Genomic DNA, 18,390 nt, shown 5'->3' on the forward strand with positions numbered 1-18,390 from the left:
CCAGCCAATGGCCATCTGGAGAATTTGATTTCCAGACAACCCTAACATTGTGATGTGTGAGAGACTAAAGAAAGGGAAAAAGAAGGTATAATTCATTAAGAAAAAAAAAAACATACACGACACCCTTTCAAGGTGACTGATGCATTGTTTAGATCAGGGGTGTCCAACCTCAGTTCTTGCCAGGCCAGGTTTTCAGGATTTCCCCAATGAATATGCATGAGATGTATTTGCATACAGTTGAGGCAGTGCATGTAAATAGATCTCATGCATGTTCATTGTGGAAATCCTGAAAACCTGACTGGATTGTGGCCCTCGAGGACTGAGGTTAGACAACCCTGGCTTAGATGTGCATTTCACATTTATTTAAGTATATTGAATTAGTAGAAGTAGAATGTTTAAGTATTTAAGTGGACACTCTGATCATATTTATTTTTTGTATAATTATCTTACTGATCAGAAGTATTTAAGATCTTAGCCCCAGATTTAATTTTTGTTGTAAATACATATTCATTTGAGATATCCTGAAAACCTGACCTGCTGATGCGCCTTGAGAATTGGGAGTGAATACCACCAATCCAATTAGTACATCCGAAGGAAAGGGATCTTGGGGTGATGGTGTCTGGGGGTAATGAAACAATGCGACAAGGCAGTGCCAAGGTCAAAAGGATGCTAGGCTGTATAGAGAGGGATATAACCAGCAGAAGAAAGGAGGTGTTGATATCCCTCTACAAGTCAGTGGTGAGGCCTCACTTAGAGTATTGTGTTCAGTTTTGGAGGCCGTACCTTGCTAAAAAGACTTGAAGTGGTTCAGAGAAAAGTGACGAAAATGGTATGGAGCTTGCGTCCAATACGTATCAGGAGAGACTAAAAGACCTGAACATGTATAACCTGGAGGAAAGGAGAGACAGGGGTGATATAATACAGACATTGAAATATTTGAAAGATAGTAATCTACATGAAAGGTATTAATTTACACTTTTCCAGAGATGGAAGGATGGTAGAACTAGAGGACATGAATTGAGGTTTCGGGGGGGGGGGGGGGGGCTGCAAACTCAGGATTAAATGTCAGGAAGTGAAGATGGTGGTAGATACCTGGAATGTCCTCCCGCAGGAGGTGGTAGAGGTGAACAGTAACGAAATTAAAAAATGTGTTACATAAACACAAAAGAATCCTATATAGAAGGCATGGAACCAAACAAGCTTAGCTGTGCAGACTTAGCTGGGCAAATCCAGTGCTGGGCAGACTTCTACAGTCTGTGCTCTGATCGTAGCTGGACAGATTTGGATGGGTTAGATTGGGTTTTGATAACTTTAGTAGCTGGAGAACAAGGGCAGTGCCAGGCAGACTTCTATTGTCTGTATCCTGAAAATGGCAAGGACAAATCAAGATCAAGTATACATATGTAGTATCACATCATATTTTATGCTATGAGTTCATCTTGTTGGGCAGACTGGATGGACTGTACAGGTCTTTATCTGCTGTCATCGACTATGCTACTATGCTTCTGGAATAACTGCAATGAATATGCGTAAGATAGGTTTGAATCCATTTTGGGATCTAGGATTTATTCCATTCATTTCATTTTGGAGAGCCTGAAAACCTGAATGGCAAAGTGCTCCTCTAGGATCAGGCTTTTAGTCTGAGGTTCTACAGCTGTATGGCAGTGGTTCTCAAACATGAGATAAATGTGCATGCAATGAGGCACTATATATGCAAATCTTTTTCACAGATATCTATTGTGGATACTCTGAAACCTAATTGGCTAAGGGTGTCCTGAGGACTTGACTGAGAACCATTTTTACAATATATACATATCAGTCTCATGCATATTCATTATCCATATTCTGGAAACCAAACCGATGAGGTGTACCTCCAGGACAGGGCTGGAAATTATTGATATCTACCTAGACAGTGACAGTACTCAGCATTTTTATTAACAAAAGATATACTGATTCACTGTTTATAGATTCCTAATTAACAGGTATGCATTTTATGCATTTTCATCTCCGATCTATCACCTAATGCATTTAGGGGGCAATTCTACAAAGGTCACTGAAATCTGGCTGAACACGAATTCTATAATGGAATATGGACATCTAGATTCCTTTATAGAATACAGCACAAGTCTGCACCAACATTTAGGCCCTACTGCTTATGCCAAATGTGTGTGAGTAAATGTTGCACTTTAGCACACAGCTTGCAGTATTCTATAAGTTATGCACCTATGTGGGACCCGCCTATGTCTCACTCGCACGTACACTCCCCTTGCAGTGTGTGCTATGGGCTGGACTCTGTAAATGGCGCTCAAAATTCTGTGCCAAAAAAAGTCAGTGCTGAATGGCATTCTATAACAGGCGTTCCGGGATCAGCACCCTTCATAGAATAGCGCAGCGCAGGGATCCACACCCAACTGAAAACAGGTGTAAATCTCAGCACATAAGTTGCGTGTGGATCTGCACTATTCTATAATACTGCGTGCATTTTAAGGGAATGCCCGTAACCCACCCATGCCCCTTCCACGGCACATCCCCCTTTGCAGATCCACGTAGAAACACTTAGGTGCTATTCTATAAATAGTCACATGTGTTTTCGTGCAGATCTGCTGTTTCTGCCCCGTGTCGGCACCTTCCACCCATTAGAGTGCTTTTCTGTGCAAAAGTTTGGCATGGAAATAGTGTCTAATGTTTGGTACCATATATAGAATTCCCTCGTATGTGGGGTGCATGCTAAGGAACCCTTTTACTAAGTGGCAGTAAGCACTAATCATGCTTACTGCATGCTGAAAAGCCACTACCGTGGGATGCGCTCATGTGTCCCACGGTAGATCACAGTGCAGCAATCCTGCGCTAAAAATATTCATATTTTTTTAGCAAGGGGGGTGTGTATGGAGGCATAGAACAGGCGTGCCCTGCGCTAATTAGGTAGTGCAGGCAAATTGCTGTGCACTGCCCAATTAGTGCGGGAGCCCTTTAGCACCTACAAAATAGGTGTCGTAATGGCTCACTTGATAATGGCCATGCGCTAGTTGGGAAATTAGCGTGTGGCCATTAATGGCACAAACACAACTGCGGCCATTCTACAGCCATGCTAAAAGTGACCCCAGCGTGCAGGGTAACCCACACACTAACAGCGCCGGACATTTTTTAGCACGACTTAGTAGATGGGCCCCAACCAACACTTACACATGTTACAATCACGCATGCAAGTGCTATAGCATTCTACAATCTTAGTGTGCAAATGGTTCTTATAGAATTAGAGGGATAGTGGGTCAAGACATATAACAACAGATTTTGATAAACCTGCAGCAGTTAACTTACGGAAAAAATTCTCTCTCCGCTAGCTTCCATCTTATCTCTCTCCACCCATACACTTAACTTGTGATTTCATCAACCACTACTGTCAAAAGACAAACTATTGATGCTGTGACAATAATAAGGAAATACTTAAGCTTTTTCTACAAGATGAAGAACCACATGCCATTTGCAACTGTTTGAAGATTTGTGAATACACACAAATATGTCTCAGTTCCTGCAATTTTATAACTTTGTGAGCAGTAACACCAGGCATCAAAGCTTCAGAATTCGCTATAATATTCACTCCTCTTTCAGAAACCATTCATAATTCAAATGTCTTTCATAAACAGTCATGCATATATTCATCGTTCTCTACAGTGCTACTTGTCAGGCTCACTAGGAGGGGATTGAGAAGGTTATTAAACACTACACAGGGGAATTTAAATACAAGCAAGGAATAGAGATGTGAGATGAGGGACGATGGAGGGGAAGCATCTGTGCAGAAGCAAAAAAACAGACTTAGGAGTTAAAACATTATAAGGTCATATTCGGCTGCGCTGAGCACATAAAATTTGAAATGTCTCGCTTACATGGTTTCAAATCGTACCTAGATTCAGTGACACTATCCATTTAAGTAGCGCTGCTGAATATGTACATATAACCTGAAATGTTTAAGATAGATATTTTGAATTAAACTTCCTATTTGTGCAGACGAACAGTATGCATGAAGCCTGATTTGGAATAGGTCATCTAGGTATGAAAAGGATCATCCAAACTGCAAAGTGCCTTATAAAACACTCGCTGAATGCAGAGCCTTTTGTAAAATAACTCTTGAGGCGAGCATTTATAGTTTGTAGCATGTTCAGTGGGAGTAGGTGTTTTACCAAGGGACATGCTGAAAACAAAGTGACATTATTCGGGGGTTTGAATATGTAAGTGCCGGTACTCACACCCCTAACTGGTGATTTTGCAATCTACATGGATAAGTGATGCTACATACCAGGGACGTAGCTAGGTGGGGCCACGGGAGCATGGGCCCCCACAGATTTAGTCCTGGCCCCCTCTACTTTCGACCCCCCCCGCCTCTTTCGACCTCCCGCAAGGTACCTTAAAGGGACGTGCAGGACGTCAGGACTCACAGCACAGATCAGTGAACAGGCCGGAGACCGGCGCTGAAGAAAACTAAGGCTGGCGGGAGTTGAGGACCCCCGCCAGCAAAGGCACCTTGCGGCGGCAGCGACGGGGGTCAAAAGTGGTGGGGGGGGGGGCAGCGGCAGGGGGAGACGGGCTAAAATGTGCTCCCACAACTTGGGATCTGGACCCCCCTCCCGCTGAGGTCTGGCTACGCCCCTGTTACATACACACAGAAATGCCATATTTTACAAAACTGGATGTCCAAGGGAAGCTAATGATGGAGCAATGCTTAAAAAACTTTTGCATTTTTGAGGTAGTTTTTGATGCCCGAGAGTTTGAGCACAATTACTGCCACATCCAGGTCCAAACAAGTATTTAGTGGACCTCCCTGCTTTGGAGCAGCTGTAAATTTCAATGTCTACATTTTACGAAGTAGATATGTATTTGCTTTGGAAAAGAGGAAATACATGCATTCTTCTCAGACCCACTCTAACTGTGCCTAGAACACACCTCTTTGAGAGATGTGTACATTTTAAGTAGTGACTTTTCTAAAAATCACTTTGTAAACACATTAGGGCATTTACATGTGCAAATACCACTCAAGTCTTCTAAAATGACCTCCATACTATATGTTGAATATTTCCGTTTAGACACATTATAGGACACAGTGTTACTGCTCTGGGAACACCCCCAAATCCTGCCCCTTTTTAGTCACTGCAAACCAGCTAATGTTTTATGTCCAAAATCAGCCATTCAACTGTCTTAAATTACAAAAGAAAGCAAAACTTATGTGGTTGGTACCACCATTGACTGCACAAGTATTTTTGAACATTGACCTCTTTCTCTCTCTCTCTACCTCATAACTTGCGAGTGATCCTTACCCTCATTCCACATAAATCTCTAAAATTTGCTTTAAAGGGCAATTCTATAATCTAGGGAGCCAATATTCAGACTGCGCGAGTTAGTTGGGCTGCCTCCCAAAGTCAGTGGCAAACTCAGAAATTCAATGCCGGGCCATATCCAGCGACCGGCATTGAATTTCCAGGGGTTTTTTTTGGTTGCCATGCATATAGTCGGTTAAGCTGATATTCATTGGCTGACCGGCTAAGTTAGAATAGCAAAAGATAGACCTGCTATTTATGCGGATCTATCTGGCCGCTAAACTTAGCTGGTCAGCCAATGAATATTGCGCTATCCAGCTATATCATGTGACATAGCTGGTGACTAGGCTAGCCGCTACGTGCTAATATTCAGCCGAGATAGCCGGCTATCTCGTGCTGAATATTAGCGCTTAGCTGGCTTAAAGCTATTTAACCAGCCTGGAGTAATTCCTGGCTGGTTAAATAACACTGAATATTGGGCTGAAAGTGTTTTAATGCAATAAAACCTATGTTATTTACCATATAAATGACACTTTACGTCTGAATGCATTTTCTCTGCACTTTTTTCTTGATTTTCTCAAAGCAGACCCTGAAATAGCCCAAACAGCTGTGCACTGCAGTGTGAAAGTTCCTGGACCCAAATTCAACTTAGCTGGTTTGCAGCGTCTGGAAAGGCAGGTTTCACAGTCCCAGAAGGGGAGGGGGAGGGGAATCTTGGTTTTCACAACAATGGCACCCTAGGTGGAAATCATGGGATGCTTATTTTCGGAACTGATGGAATTTCCCTACCAAAGATTGTGATTGATATGATTGGAAGAGAGAAGGGTGAAGGAATAAAACCAAAGCCTCCCCTACCCCAATCTAGTATCAACAAATAAAAATGGCAATTCTATAACTGGGAACGCTTAATGCTCCCCCAAGGGAATATAGACTAAACTTGACAAACAATAAATCCAACAAACTCCTGAGCTCAGTCATTATGTTCAAACTCTAAAATCTACAACGGCGCCACGTGACCTTCTCCTGTCATCTCATCAAAAATTTTATACCTGCATTCCTCCCATTCATTTACTCTACGGTAACGCTCAGGCTCTGCACGGGTGTCATCCCTGACAGTTGGAAGTCGAATTAAGGGGCCTCAGCGAGCATCAACAACACGTGCTGATGCTAGCGCAAGCCCCCTTTTACCATAACTTAGTAAAAGGACCCCTAAGAGCTCAACTGTTTTGCGAGCTCAATGTACTAGAGCTCCATCCGGTTGAGAGAGAAAATATTCAGCAAATTCTGCTGCAGTAGGACTTTTTGGGTCATTTGGAAAAATGTTGGGGACCCCGTTTTTCCAGACACCATGTAGAATACTATAAGTTGTGAGAACTTAGGTGCGCCAACTCATGTCAGCCATAGACTTGGAGAAAATGGGCACCCCTAAACGTTGGAGGAAGAACGTTCTGCTTCCCTTACAGTGCTCCAGTCTGAAATAGACTTGCAATCATTATGAAAGGTCAAGAAATTGACAAGTGTCCTTTCTGTACCCATTGTGTCCCAGCTGACTTGTTCTGTGTTTTTTTTCTCTTTTCTTAAACATAAACCGTCTCTGTCCTTCCTTCTACTGTCTGCACATTGAATTAGAAACTCTACCTACCATTGACACATTCAAAGATGTCGCAACATTTGCCAGGTGTCCCATCTCCAAGAGAAGCTATCCGGGGGATGGATCCCGCCTCACACACAGGAAACCCACATATGCCAGACAGGCATTCACATCTGAAATGCAGAAAAGGCCAAAAAGATGTCACAAATACATGAAACTCCTACAAAAGAGAAAAGGGTACAAAACTGGAGAACAACACTGATTATCCAAATGCCAATTATCCAGATGTCCAATTATCCAGACTGGCATCACCTCTCCAGTCTCCATTTCCCATAGACAGTTGAAAAAAATAAAATTGCTCACCAGAAGGATGTGGAATTGTCTGGAGGTGGACAGAAAGAAGGCCCCGTGAAGCTCCACTGTACTGTGTGTGCCTGCATGCCATGCGTAGTCACATTTACGTGCATGCGTGTCAATATGAGGCATGCGCTACTCAACGGAGCAACGCGAGTCCTTCTTTCCATCCAGCTACAGATGGTGTCGTATCCTTCTGATGAGCAATTTTAATATTTTATAGGTTTATCCAATTATCCAGATTTATGATTATCTGGACTACCCCCTGAAGGACAGTCTGGATAATCAGCAACATATTGTATGTAAGGGAGGGATATGGGTGTTAGTGGGAGGCAGGAGAGTGGTTGGGGGTTAGTTATGTTCTGGGGGGAGAGTGATCCAAATTAATTATAAAATGTTGTAGTGAATACATATCAACATTTATTTTTTCTGAAAAAATGCCTCATGCTCCTTCATTCCAATACTGAGCAATCACTATTTATCAGTGTCACAATCAGTGGCGTACCAAGAGGGGGTGGGGGCGGTCCGCCACAGGTGCACGCCGCTGGGGGGGGGGGTGCCGCGCGCCTGTTGGCCGAGTTTGCTCATTCCCTCCCTGCTGCTCCCTCTGCGCGGAACAGGTTACTTCCTGTTCCGGGGCAGAGGGAGCAGCAGGGAACGAGTGGACTCGGAGCCGACAGGCGCGCAGCACCCCCTAGCAGGTAAAAATGCACCTGGGGGGATCGCGCTGTACGCGGGGGGGCGCGTTGCACCCGGGGGGAGGCACATCGGCGATCCGCCCCGGGTGTCAGCCAGCCTAGGAACGCCACTGGTCACAATACAATAGTGCTGTATGACTGAACAGCAAACCTTCTACACTATAAATATCATACAGTAGTGAAGCCCACAATGACTTTCACTGGACACATGCTTGCAACACTTACTGGCATGTATGGCCTCCAAACTCAGCACTGCAGTGAGTGTGGTGATACTGGTCCACACCCATGGTAATTTTGGCCGTGAGCCCAATACCTGAATGTAACTTACCTTGAGCTACTACTGAAAAAGGTGTGAGCAAAATCAAAATAAATAAATAAATAAATAATAAATGTATGGTAGGATTTCCTATCATATGTACCCGTATGTATCTGCTCTGTAACAGTCAAAACCAGTCCCCATTTCACATCATTAAGCAATTGTCTATGAGGAACCTCACATCGCTGGCCAGCCCATGCTGTACTTGCTGTAAAATCCAAAATGAAACACACCCTGGTTCTATTGTGCTGCTGTTTCATGGTCCTTCCCGAAAGCCCCATAACAGTCTGTGAAACAACGTAATGAAAAATGAAATGCTCCCCCACTCCACATGCCCCTCTTCATTGGATTGTTACTAGTAGGCAGTCTCAACACATGGCATATATACCATTTCCCAGATCCTTGAAGGGTGAAAATATCCATTATTTATTTAGATTTGCTCACACCTTTTCCAGTAGTAGCTCAAGGTGAGTTACATTCAGGTACAGTACATATTTCTCTGTCCCAGGAGGGCTTACAATCTAAGTTTGTACCTAAGGCAATGGAGGGTTACGTGATTTGCCCAAGATCACAAGGAGCAGCAGTGGGATTTGAACCAGCCACCTCTGGATTGAAAGACCAGTGCTCTAACCACTAGGCCACTCCATCTATGCCATCTATCTGTTCAAGGACTCAACATGTAGTATCCATATACCATTTACAGATCTATTGAAACAGAAAGGTTTAATGGTCAGGTCATAGTGAAGGATACATAGACATGTGGTCAGATGGGGGGGATGGATCAAAACAATGCACCTTCCACAATCATGATTCAGCAAGAGTCTACCCATCATTTGGATACCCATAACCAGGGCACAGTGGTGTAGTGGTGTTGATTTCAAATGTTGGCTGTCAGTGTCATGGATGTATGACACTGGCTACTTTGAAAAGATGGACATCTGTGATGTGCACGTACAGGACAATCGTGACCTGGATGTATGACTGCTAATTTGAAAAGTGAATGTCTGTGATGTAGATGTACAACAGTGGATAATTTGTAAATGTTGAACGTCTATGATTTGGACGTAGCTCAGAACGAGTCAATCTGAAGAAACAAAGGTGGATAACACAGATGTGCTAGAAACATTAGCTTGGACATCCATAAATGGCATATGTAGATGCCCCTGTAGCTATTTTACAATGTTGTTGACCTGATCAGCAGATAGTTCACAACTGCTGCACATAAAGATGTCCTCACCAGAAACGGCAATTTCACCCATAGAGAAATGGAGTTACTGGCTGCTGATTGCAAGTTCTTAGACAATAAATTGGTATATGCAAAAAGATTCAAATGATGACCTTATCATGTATACAGTGTACTGGAGACCATATTTTACCTATGGACTCTAAAAATTAAAAAAAATATTGTGTGTCTTAGAATCATGCAAATTGTCAAGATGCAAGTTCAAATCTTCCATGAATATTGTTTCTGCTGAGTCTAATCTATGTCTGGTTATAAAATCATAAAAATACATCTGAGCCTCTGGCCATTTGCCAAGGGGACAATAAAATAATGTACAATTTACAGAGTCAACCATCAAAGAATCAGAGATGATACAAGTAGAATTTTCAGAGACGAGGATTTAAAATTTGCTTTCAACTGTACCTGAACCGCTCTCCTCTGTTCCCTAGGCCAGTGGTTCCCAAACCTGGTCCTGGAGGCACCCCAGCCACACAGGTTTTCAGGATATCCACAATGAATATTCATGAGAGAAATTTGCATGCAGTGGGTGGCAGTGCATGCAGATCTATGCCGTGAATATTCATTGTGGATATCCTGAAAACCTGACCAGCTGGGATGCCTCCAGGACTAGGTTTGGGAACCACTGCCCTAGGCAAACGCAGTATCTTATCACCACTAAGACACAGAACAAGACCTGGCCGAGTTTCTCCTATCCAATCTCTAATGACAGTAGCCTTGTTAACTGCTGACCTTGCATTAAAGTGGTAGAGAGGAACCAAAATATAAGAATCAATATAATGCATTCTATCAAAGTAAGATAGCAAGAAGTATTACTTTTTCTATACTTAGTACTTGTACAATAATGGCCTTCCTGTGTTCAATATGTCGTTATAACCTTGATATTATGTGACATTATTTGCACAGTTGACTTAGGGGTCCTTTTACCAAGTTGTGGTAAAAAGGGGACAGCGCTAGCATCAGCACTTGTTTTTGACGCATACTGAGGATCCATTTTACCATGCGGCCATTTCGGGGGGAAGAGCACTTACCGCTACCCACTGAGGTGGCAGCAAGAGCTCCCATACTAACTCGGTGGTAAAAACCAGTGCTACAAAAATAAAAATATTTTTGTAGCACTGGAAGTGGCGCGCACAGGGAGTGAGAACTACCGCGGGCTGCTGTGGTAGCCTGGTGGTAGTTCTGGATTAGCGAGCGGTAAGCCTACGTTGGGCTTACTGCCACTTCGTAAAAGACTCCCTTAGTTGTTAAAGTTAACCTAAGTATGACACAATTTCAACCGGAATCCCTGTGATATTAGCACTGGGATAGGCCATTCCCCTCCTTTACATAGATCTCTGGTCACCCCCTTTTAGGGCAACCAAATTCCATTACAGAATACTAGTGTAACCCAGGATCGGCACTCCTTAAGTTCACACATTTGCAACTTTTTAGCGGTCAAAGATAGGCCTGCTATTTAAGCGGCCTATTTTGACTGCTCAACATAGCTTGGTGCTGTACATCCGTGTCTAAGTGGCTATGTCAAGCAATATAGCCGGTTAGTGGCTAGCCACTAACCAGGATATTTAGCCTAAGAGTTCAGCAGCTTGTGGACCTGGGAAACTGGGTTCAATTCCTGATGCTTCCTAACGGTTGGGAGTGCGTTGAGATCCTGGGGAACCAGGTTAAATTCCTTCTGCAGCTCCGTGTGACCATGGACAAGTCACTTAGTCCTTCATTGCCCCAGGAACAATATACTACTTAGACTGTGAGCCCATTAGGGACAGAGCAAAGTACCTGTAATAGAAACTGTAAATCACTTAGGTCTAGGCGGTATAAAAATACTGAAAATAAATAACTGGTTATCTCCCGCTGAATATCCGCAGTTAGGCACTTAAATGCTATTTAACCGGCCAGAAGCTGTTCCAGGTCAGTTAAATTGTTTTGAATAATCGGGAGCAGGGGGTATGCCACTTATGTGCAACCTTACTGAATAGCTCTTAGTTGCTTTGCTGCCACTTACATGATTAAGTTTACAACTGCCTGCAAAAGTACTGCTATTCCGTACATTTACACTCGTGGACATCCAGTTATAAAATTGCCCTTCGAATCCGTCAGTGCCGGCTCCACCCACGCTGTCCAGACCCCAGTCCGCTACACACCAGAGTGAACATACACACCATAAAACATATGCACATATTTTATGCTGGTCGGTACTTTTTAAGAGGCCACTTACATGTGTAAATGACTAAAATACTGACATTGATGCATGTTCTTACTGCCTAAACTAGGTGGCTCCTTATAAAATTACCCTCAGATGATTTTAGTACATTAAAACCATTTAGCAGGTAAACCATAAGAACGTAAGAATAGCCATACTGAGACCAATGGTCCATCTAGCCCAGTATACTGCTTCCAACAGTGGCCAATCCAGGTCACAAGTTCCTGGAAGAAACCCAAATAGTCAACATTCCATGCTACCGATCCCAAGGGTGAGAAGTGGCTTCCCAATGTCTATAACAGGGTATCAATAAGTGCTCAGAAGGTACAGGGTAGAAACTTATTCTGTAAAGGAAATTAAATCATGTGGAGGGGCATAATTGAACGGGGGCGGCCATCTCTAATGACGGCTCCGTCAAGTGGCGTACCCCACTGTATTATCGAAACAAGATGGCCGGCCATCTTTTGTTTCAATAATACGGTCAGGGCCGGCCAAATCTCAACATTTGGGCCGCCCTTACAGATCGCCGGCATTAGAGATGGCCGCCATTGGTTTTCGCCGATAATGGAAACTAATGGTGGCCAACTCAAACCCGGCCAAATCCAAGACATTTGGTCGTGGAAGGAGCCAGCATTTGCAGTGCACTGGTCCTCCTCACATGCCAGGACACCAACCGGGCACCCTAGGGGGCACTGCAGTGGACTTCACAAATTGCTCCCAGGTGCAAAGCTCCCTTACCTTGGGTGCTGAGCCCCCCAAAACCCACTACCCACAACTGTACAACACTACCATAGCCCTTAATGGGGGGCACCTACATGTGGGTACAGTGGGTTTCGGGTGGGTTTGGAGGGCTCCCATTTACCATCACAAGTGTAACAGGTAGGGGGGGGGATGGGCCTGGGTCCGCCTACCTGAAGTGCACTGCACCCACTAAAAACTGCTCCAGGGACCTGCATAGTGCTATGATGGAGCTGGGTATGACATTTGAAGCTGGCCAAAAATGTTTTAATTTTTTTTTTGGTGGGAGGGGGTTGGTGACCACTGGAGGAGTAAGGGGAGGTCATCGCCGATTCCCTCCGGTGGTCATCTGGTCAGTTCGGGCACCTTTTCTAGGCTTGCTCGTGAACAAAAAGGGACCAAGTAAAGTCGGCCAAATGCTCGTCAGGGCTGGCCTTCTTTGTTCCATTATCGGCTGAGGCCGGCCATCTCTTAACCATGCCCCCGTCCCAACTTCGGTACACTGCCAACATGCCCCCTTGAACTTTGGCCGGCCCTGTGATGGAAAGCAGTTGAAGCCGGCCAAAATCGGCTTTCGATTATACCGATTTGGACGGCCTTAGGAGAAGGCCGGCCGTCTTCCGATTTGTGTCGGAAGATGGCTGCCCTTCTCCTTCGAAAATAAGTAGGTTAGACTCAAGCACTTATGCCAGCCATATAACTGGTACATGTGTGAGCACCTAAGTGCGGCAGATACCTGCAGTACTTATAGTATTCTGTAAGTCATGTGCTAGAGTCGTCCTCCCCATACTCCACCCCCTGTGTATGCCCCCCTCGAAAATATGCATTTCTAAGTTGAGCAGGTATTCGCTAGTGTATATGCACATAAGTGCACACATACATGCTTAATGCTAACAGTTAAGCATTTACACAATGACACACGCATAAATGTTAGCACCTAGTCTACAGAACTGCCCCATTGTACTAAAATACAAACACAAAATGAAACGAAACCCCCACAAAATAATACAAAACAAAAGAACGCAAACACAATCTCTGCATGCCTCTAGGCCTCAATCTTTGTCACTTACTGGACAACAGTAGTACTGAGCCAAGTCCCGTAAAACTACAATATTATATTACCTTCATTTAATCTTAGGATTTTAGTATCAATTACAGTTAGGTGCTTTTAAACATTTAAATCAGTCAGGAGAGAGACACGGCAAGGAGCCAGGGAGAGATCCTGATTAGGCTCAGGCTAAGGTTTGCCAGCCTAGTGTAAATACTGAAAGCCTTGAGCTGGTATGGGCATGCCACACTAGTCTAAGCAGTGCACAAACAGACTGAGGAGGCCATGTTGACAGTATGGTAAAAACGTCATGGAAGAATCTGTAATTGTTCCACTGCCAACCCTCCAAGCACATTCCAGACATGGTGTTAAGTAGACTTGAAACTGGTAAACAGCAGGTGTTAGACCTTGCTCAGGTCTAACAGCCTGTTGTTATTACTTTGATAAGAAAGTGGAATGAGTGCATGTGCATCATGTGTATAGGAATGAAGATTCTTCTAAACCTTTGTTTCCAGTGGAAGTTTTCTGCAAGAGTCATCTGTGTACTTTACGATGCAATATCGGAAAAGTGCACATGGCAAGTAACGATAACATCCTTTAACAAGTCAAATTCCACTTCTCATGTATATAGTTATCATTTCTCCCCATGGAACTCCCCAGTATCTTGGCAGCCATGTTTGAAAGTATGAATCATCTTACAGTACACAGACTGGAATCTGATTGGTCCAAGCAGCCTGTATAAGCAGCAATTCATGACATTAAATCCATTATGGGACCATCAGATTCGGTATATTTGGGGTAATTTGTAACAGTCTTGTTAATAGAGCTGATCCCAGAGAACTGTACTCCTGGAAGAATTCTCCACCACAAAAGAACATAAAAAGTTCTGTGCATAGCACATTAAAATGCAAAATTCTGCATACTATAGTTAGCAAAATAATTCTATATGATCACCGGCTTTGCGCAATAGTTAATTTAAATTGAAAAACAGAAAAAAAAAGTTCTTACTGAAAGATGCTCAAAAGAAGGGAGGAAAACCAAACACTCTCACAAAATCCAATGGAAAAATCAAAGCCAGTGGGAATGGCCAAAACAAATGAACCAGGATGAATAAATACTTTAACTGCAGAACGTACCTGCAAAGCTTGATTAAAAGTACATACAATGCTTAATTGAAGGTTGAACCAAAAATACTCAACCTCATAAAAAGAGAACCAACACTTGCCTGGAACTGGACCCAACACGGTCTGTGTTTTGGCTATGGAAGTGGATCGAACATGGTCTGTGTTTTGGCTAACAAGCCTTCATCAGGAATCCTCATAAAAACAATCAAGAATTGTACGTACTTTTAATCAAGGTTTGCATGTACTTTCTGCAATTAAACTATTTCTTCTTATTCATCCAGGTTCATTTGTTTTGGTCACTTCCACTTACTCAAAGATGTCACATTTTTAAGGTTTTAGTACAGAATTTCTCCATGAATTTAGTAATAGTGGACCTAACTAGGGCTTCTGGTTTTCACTGATTTTCCTTTAGCAAACCTTACATCGGAGCTGAAATGCTGTAGTAATTTCTGGCAGCTGACAATATGTTTGGCGGTGTCTGTGGTTGCTACCAGTTTCAGTGGTTGAAAGCAGGGGCGTATCTGGAATCCGGCGGTAGGGGGGGCCAGAGCCAGAGAGGGGGGGCACATTTTTGCCTCCCTCTCCCCCCCCCGCCGCCGCCGCCTCTCTCCACCCCCTCCCCGCCGTCAACCCTCCCCCGCTGCTTACTTTTGCTGGCGGGGGGCCCCAACCCCCGCCAGCCGAGGTCCGACCCGCAATCTCCATATTTCGTCTTCCTCCGTGGCCATGTGCTTCAAGGAAGTAACGCTGCAGTGCTGATTGGTTGAATCCAGTTCGGCGTCTGACGTCGCAGCGACGTCAGACGCCGAACTGGATTCAACCAATCAGCACTGCAGCGTTACTTCCTTGAAGCACATGGCCACGGAGGAAGACGAAATATGGAGATTGCGGGTCGGACCTCGGCTGGCGGGGGTTGGGGCCCCCCGCCAGCAAAAGTAAGCAGCGGGGGAGGGTTGACGGCGGGGAGGGGGGCCAGGGCGAAATCTGCGGGGGCCCAGGCCCCTGTGGCCCCACGCAGATACGCCCCTGGTTGAAAGATGTGGTTGCTGCCTGCCTTTTGGGTTCTCTAATGGTCAAATTAAGACCTTAAAAAACCATAAGCCCTAACCACAATGCAGTAGAAAACACTTCTCCTACATTCTCTATCTCTCTCTGTCTAGAGTTACCATAAAAATTCAGCCATGCCCCAACCAGCCCTGTCATATCCCCTAACCCACCCCTGCCACGCCCCTGTGCCTCAAAGTCACCACACCTTGACCCCCTCAAGAAAGCCACATTCTACAAACAGTGAAAATACTGCTAAAATGTATTTTCTTCCGTACTCTGCTAAATATAAAATGAAAAGATGTACGTTTCTTAAGCATTTCATGAGCATGTCCCTCTTTCTTTCCCTCCCATCCATGAGTAGCATATCCCCCTCTCCTTTTCTCTCCACTCCCTCCTATATATTTCCCTCTTTCCCTCTCGATATACGTCCCCAGACCTGCCAAATCTCCCACTTTGGTGGGCCATCTCCCGCACACCCGCCAAAGCGGGAAAGGCTCCTGCTGAGAAGAGGAATCAGTTTTTCTCACTGCCACTGCTGCTTCTCCGAATGCAGCGGCAGCAGCAAAACAACAACAAAAGCAAACGCGGAGCGCAGCAGCCTTCAGGCATGCGCTGTCAGTTCTGCCGGTCCTCTGTCCCCAGAACTCGAAGTTGATGTCAGTGGGGGCACAGCAGCAGCAGCAGAGCCGACAGCGTATGCCTGAAGGCTGCTGCGGCCCCGCATTTGCTTCTTTTTTTTTGTCATGGCTGCTGCATAGGCTGCATCATGGAGGGAGATGGGATGAAAAGTTGAAGCCAATAGGTTAGACTCTGTTTCTCCTTCAACAAAGCAAGCAAATAGCATCCTATGAGCTGCTGCATCCATGTTATCATTCTTTATTTTTGGTAGCATTTTTTTTTAATCTCACATATTTTCAAATTGCTGGCTTGTGCAGTAAACAGATGTACACAGAGGAAGAATAATAAGGGAATAACTTTTCATAGGTAGAGTAGTAATTTGTTGGAAAGTGTAATCAGTGTGTCATTTGGAGGGGCTGGTTATAGAGACACCCTAGCACTATTATATTTGTGCAGAGATTTTTATTTTCTCAAGGTAAAAGGCCTCTAAAACAGACATCATGTTATGAGAATCAGGTGTTCAACATTCAGAGTTTCCTTATTTATATCATTTATATCTCACATTAAACATGAATTGAGTTGAAACCTGGGAGCATTTTCAAATGTCTACAACAAAAGAAAAAGATGACATGAGGCAGAATGGACGGAGCCAAGGCAGAGTGGGCAGAGCCAAGGCAGTGGGTGTGGCTGGGACTTCTACTAAAATCTCCCTCTCAAATATTGGGACCTCTTTGGCAGCTCTGCATCCCCCCTCCCCAATCTTTTTTTCCAGTCTCCCTTCACCCACCTTTTTTTACAGCTTCCTTCCTCCCTCCCTCCACCCACATGACTCCATCCACTCCATCCACATGTCCTCCCCTCCCCTCACATACCTTATCGTGCCCTGGTGGTCCAGTGGCCTCTTTGGGGCAGGAAAGAACCCCACTTTTTCCTGCCCGGCGATGCCGCTGACCTCCTCGCTACCGGCGCTGCTTCAAAATGGCTGCCAAGACTTCAAGCCCCAAACAGGCCACCAGACCACCAGGACACATTAAGGTAAGTAAGGGGAGGACATCCTGAGGCCCGTCCGCCCACAAGCCAGCCTGCCCGCAAGCCCGGACAAATGGGTAGGCTGTAAAAACCCACCTGGATGCTCCACGGTGCCCTCCAAAAGAGGACAAGTCAGGGTAAACCCGGACATATGGTAACCCTAGTCTTTGCCCCTCCCCAGCTGAGCCCCCAGCACTCTCTCCCTCTCCTCCTCCAGTTTGATCCCTCATACACTCTCTACCTCTTCTCTTCCAGTTCATCCCACACCAGTACATTATCCCCCAGTCAGTTCCCCTCACCACAAATTTCTTTGTTTTCTGGGCTCTCTTACCCCAGTCCCATCCGCCTCCAACCAATCTTCTGCTCTGTGTGCAGTGGCAGCCAAATAAGCAAACAGGATGCTAGAAATTGTTAGGAAAAGGACAGTTAGTAAGACCGGAAATACTATAATGCCTCTGTACCACTCCATGGTGCAACCTCACCTTGAGTACTGCGTTCAGTTCTGGTCGCTATATCTCAAAAAAGATATAGCGGAATTAGAAAAAGGTTCAAAGAAGAGCAACCAAAATGATAAAGTGGATGGAATTCCTCTCGTATGAGGAAAGGCTAAAGAAGTAAGAGACAGATGAAGGGAGATAAGATTGAGACCTACAAAATCCTGAGTGGTGTACAATGAGTAGAATTAAATTGATTTTTTACAGGGGACACTCATGGAAGTTACATGGAAATACATTTAAAAGAAATAAGAGGAAATATTTTTTAACTCAACGAATAGTTAAACTCTGGAACTCTTTGCTGGAGGATGCGGTAACAGTGGTTAGAATATTTGGGTGTAAAAACCATTTGGATAAGTTCTTGGAGGAAAAGTCCATAGTCTGCTTGCCCTAATATTTGTAGCATGGAATGTTGCCACAATTTGGATTTCTGCCAGGTACTTGTGACCTGGCTTGGCCACTTTTGGAAACAGGATACTGGGCTAGATGGATCATTTGTCTGACCCATAATGGCTTCTCTTATGTTCTAACTAAACAGTGTCTAACGTGTCTAATTAGGAAGACAACAGTGGTGAACAAACAAT

At 44.4% G+C, this 18,390-nt stretch overlaps 1 protein-coding gene across 1 annotated transcript in view; it reads right to left on the minus strand.

Annotated features, from left to right (window-relative positions):
• Nucleotides 1-18,390, minus strand: part of CRIM1 (cysteine rich transmembrane BMP regulator 1) — an 882,829-nt gene that overhangs the window by 411,879 nt on the left and 452,560 nt on the right. Inside the window, exon 5 of the mRNA XM_030196525.1 lies at nucleotides 6,952-7,073. Coding sequence (XP_030052385.1) covers nucleotides 6,952-7,073 — 122 coding nt within the window. The remainder of the gene's footprint in view (nucleotides 1-6,951; nucleotides 7,074-18,390) is intronic.

The sequence above is a fragment of the Microcaecilia unicolor genome, chromosome 3 (assembly GCF_901765095.1).
Source record: "Microcaecilia unicolor chromosome 3, aMicUni1.1, whole genome shotgun sequence".
NCBI classification, from domain to species: domain Eukaryota; kingdom Metazoa; phylum Chordata; class Amphibia; order Gymnophiona; family Siphonopidae; genus Microcaecilia; species Microcaecilia unicolor.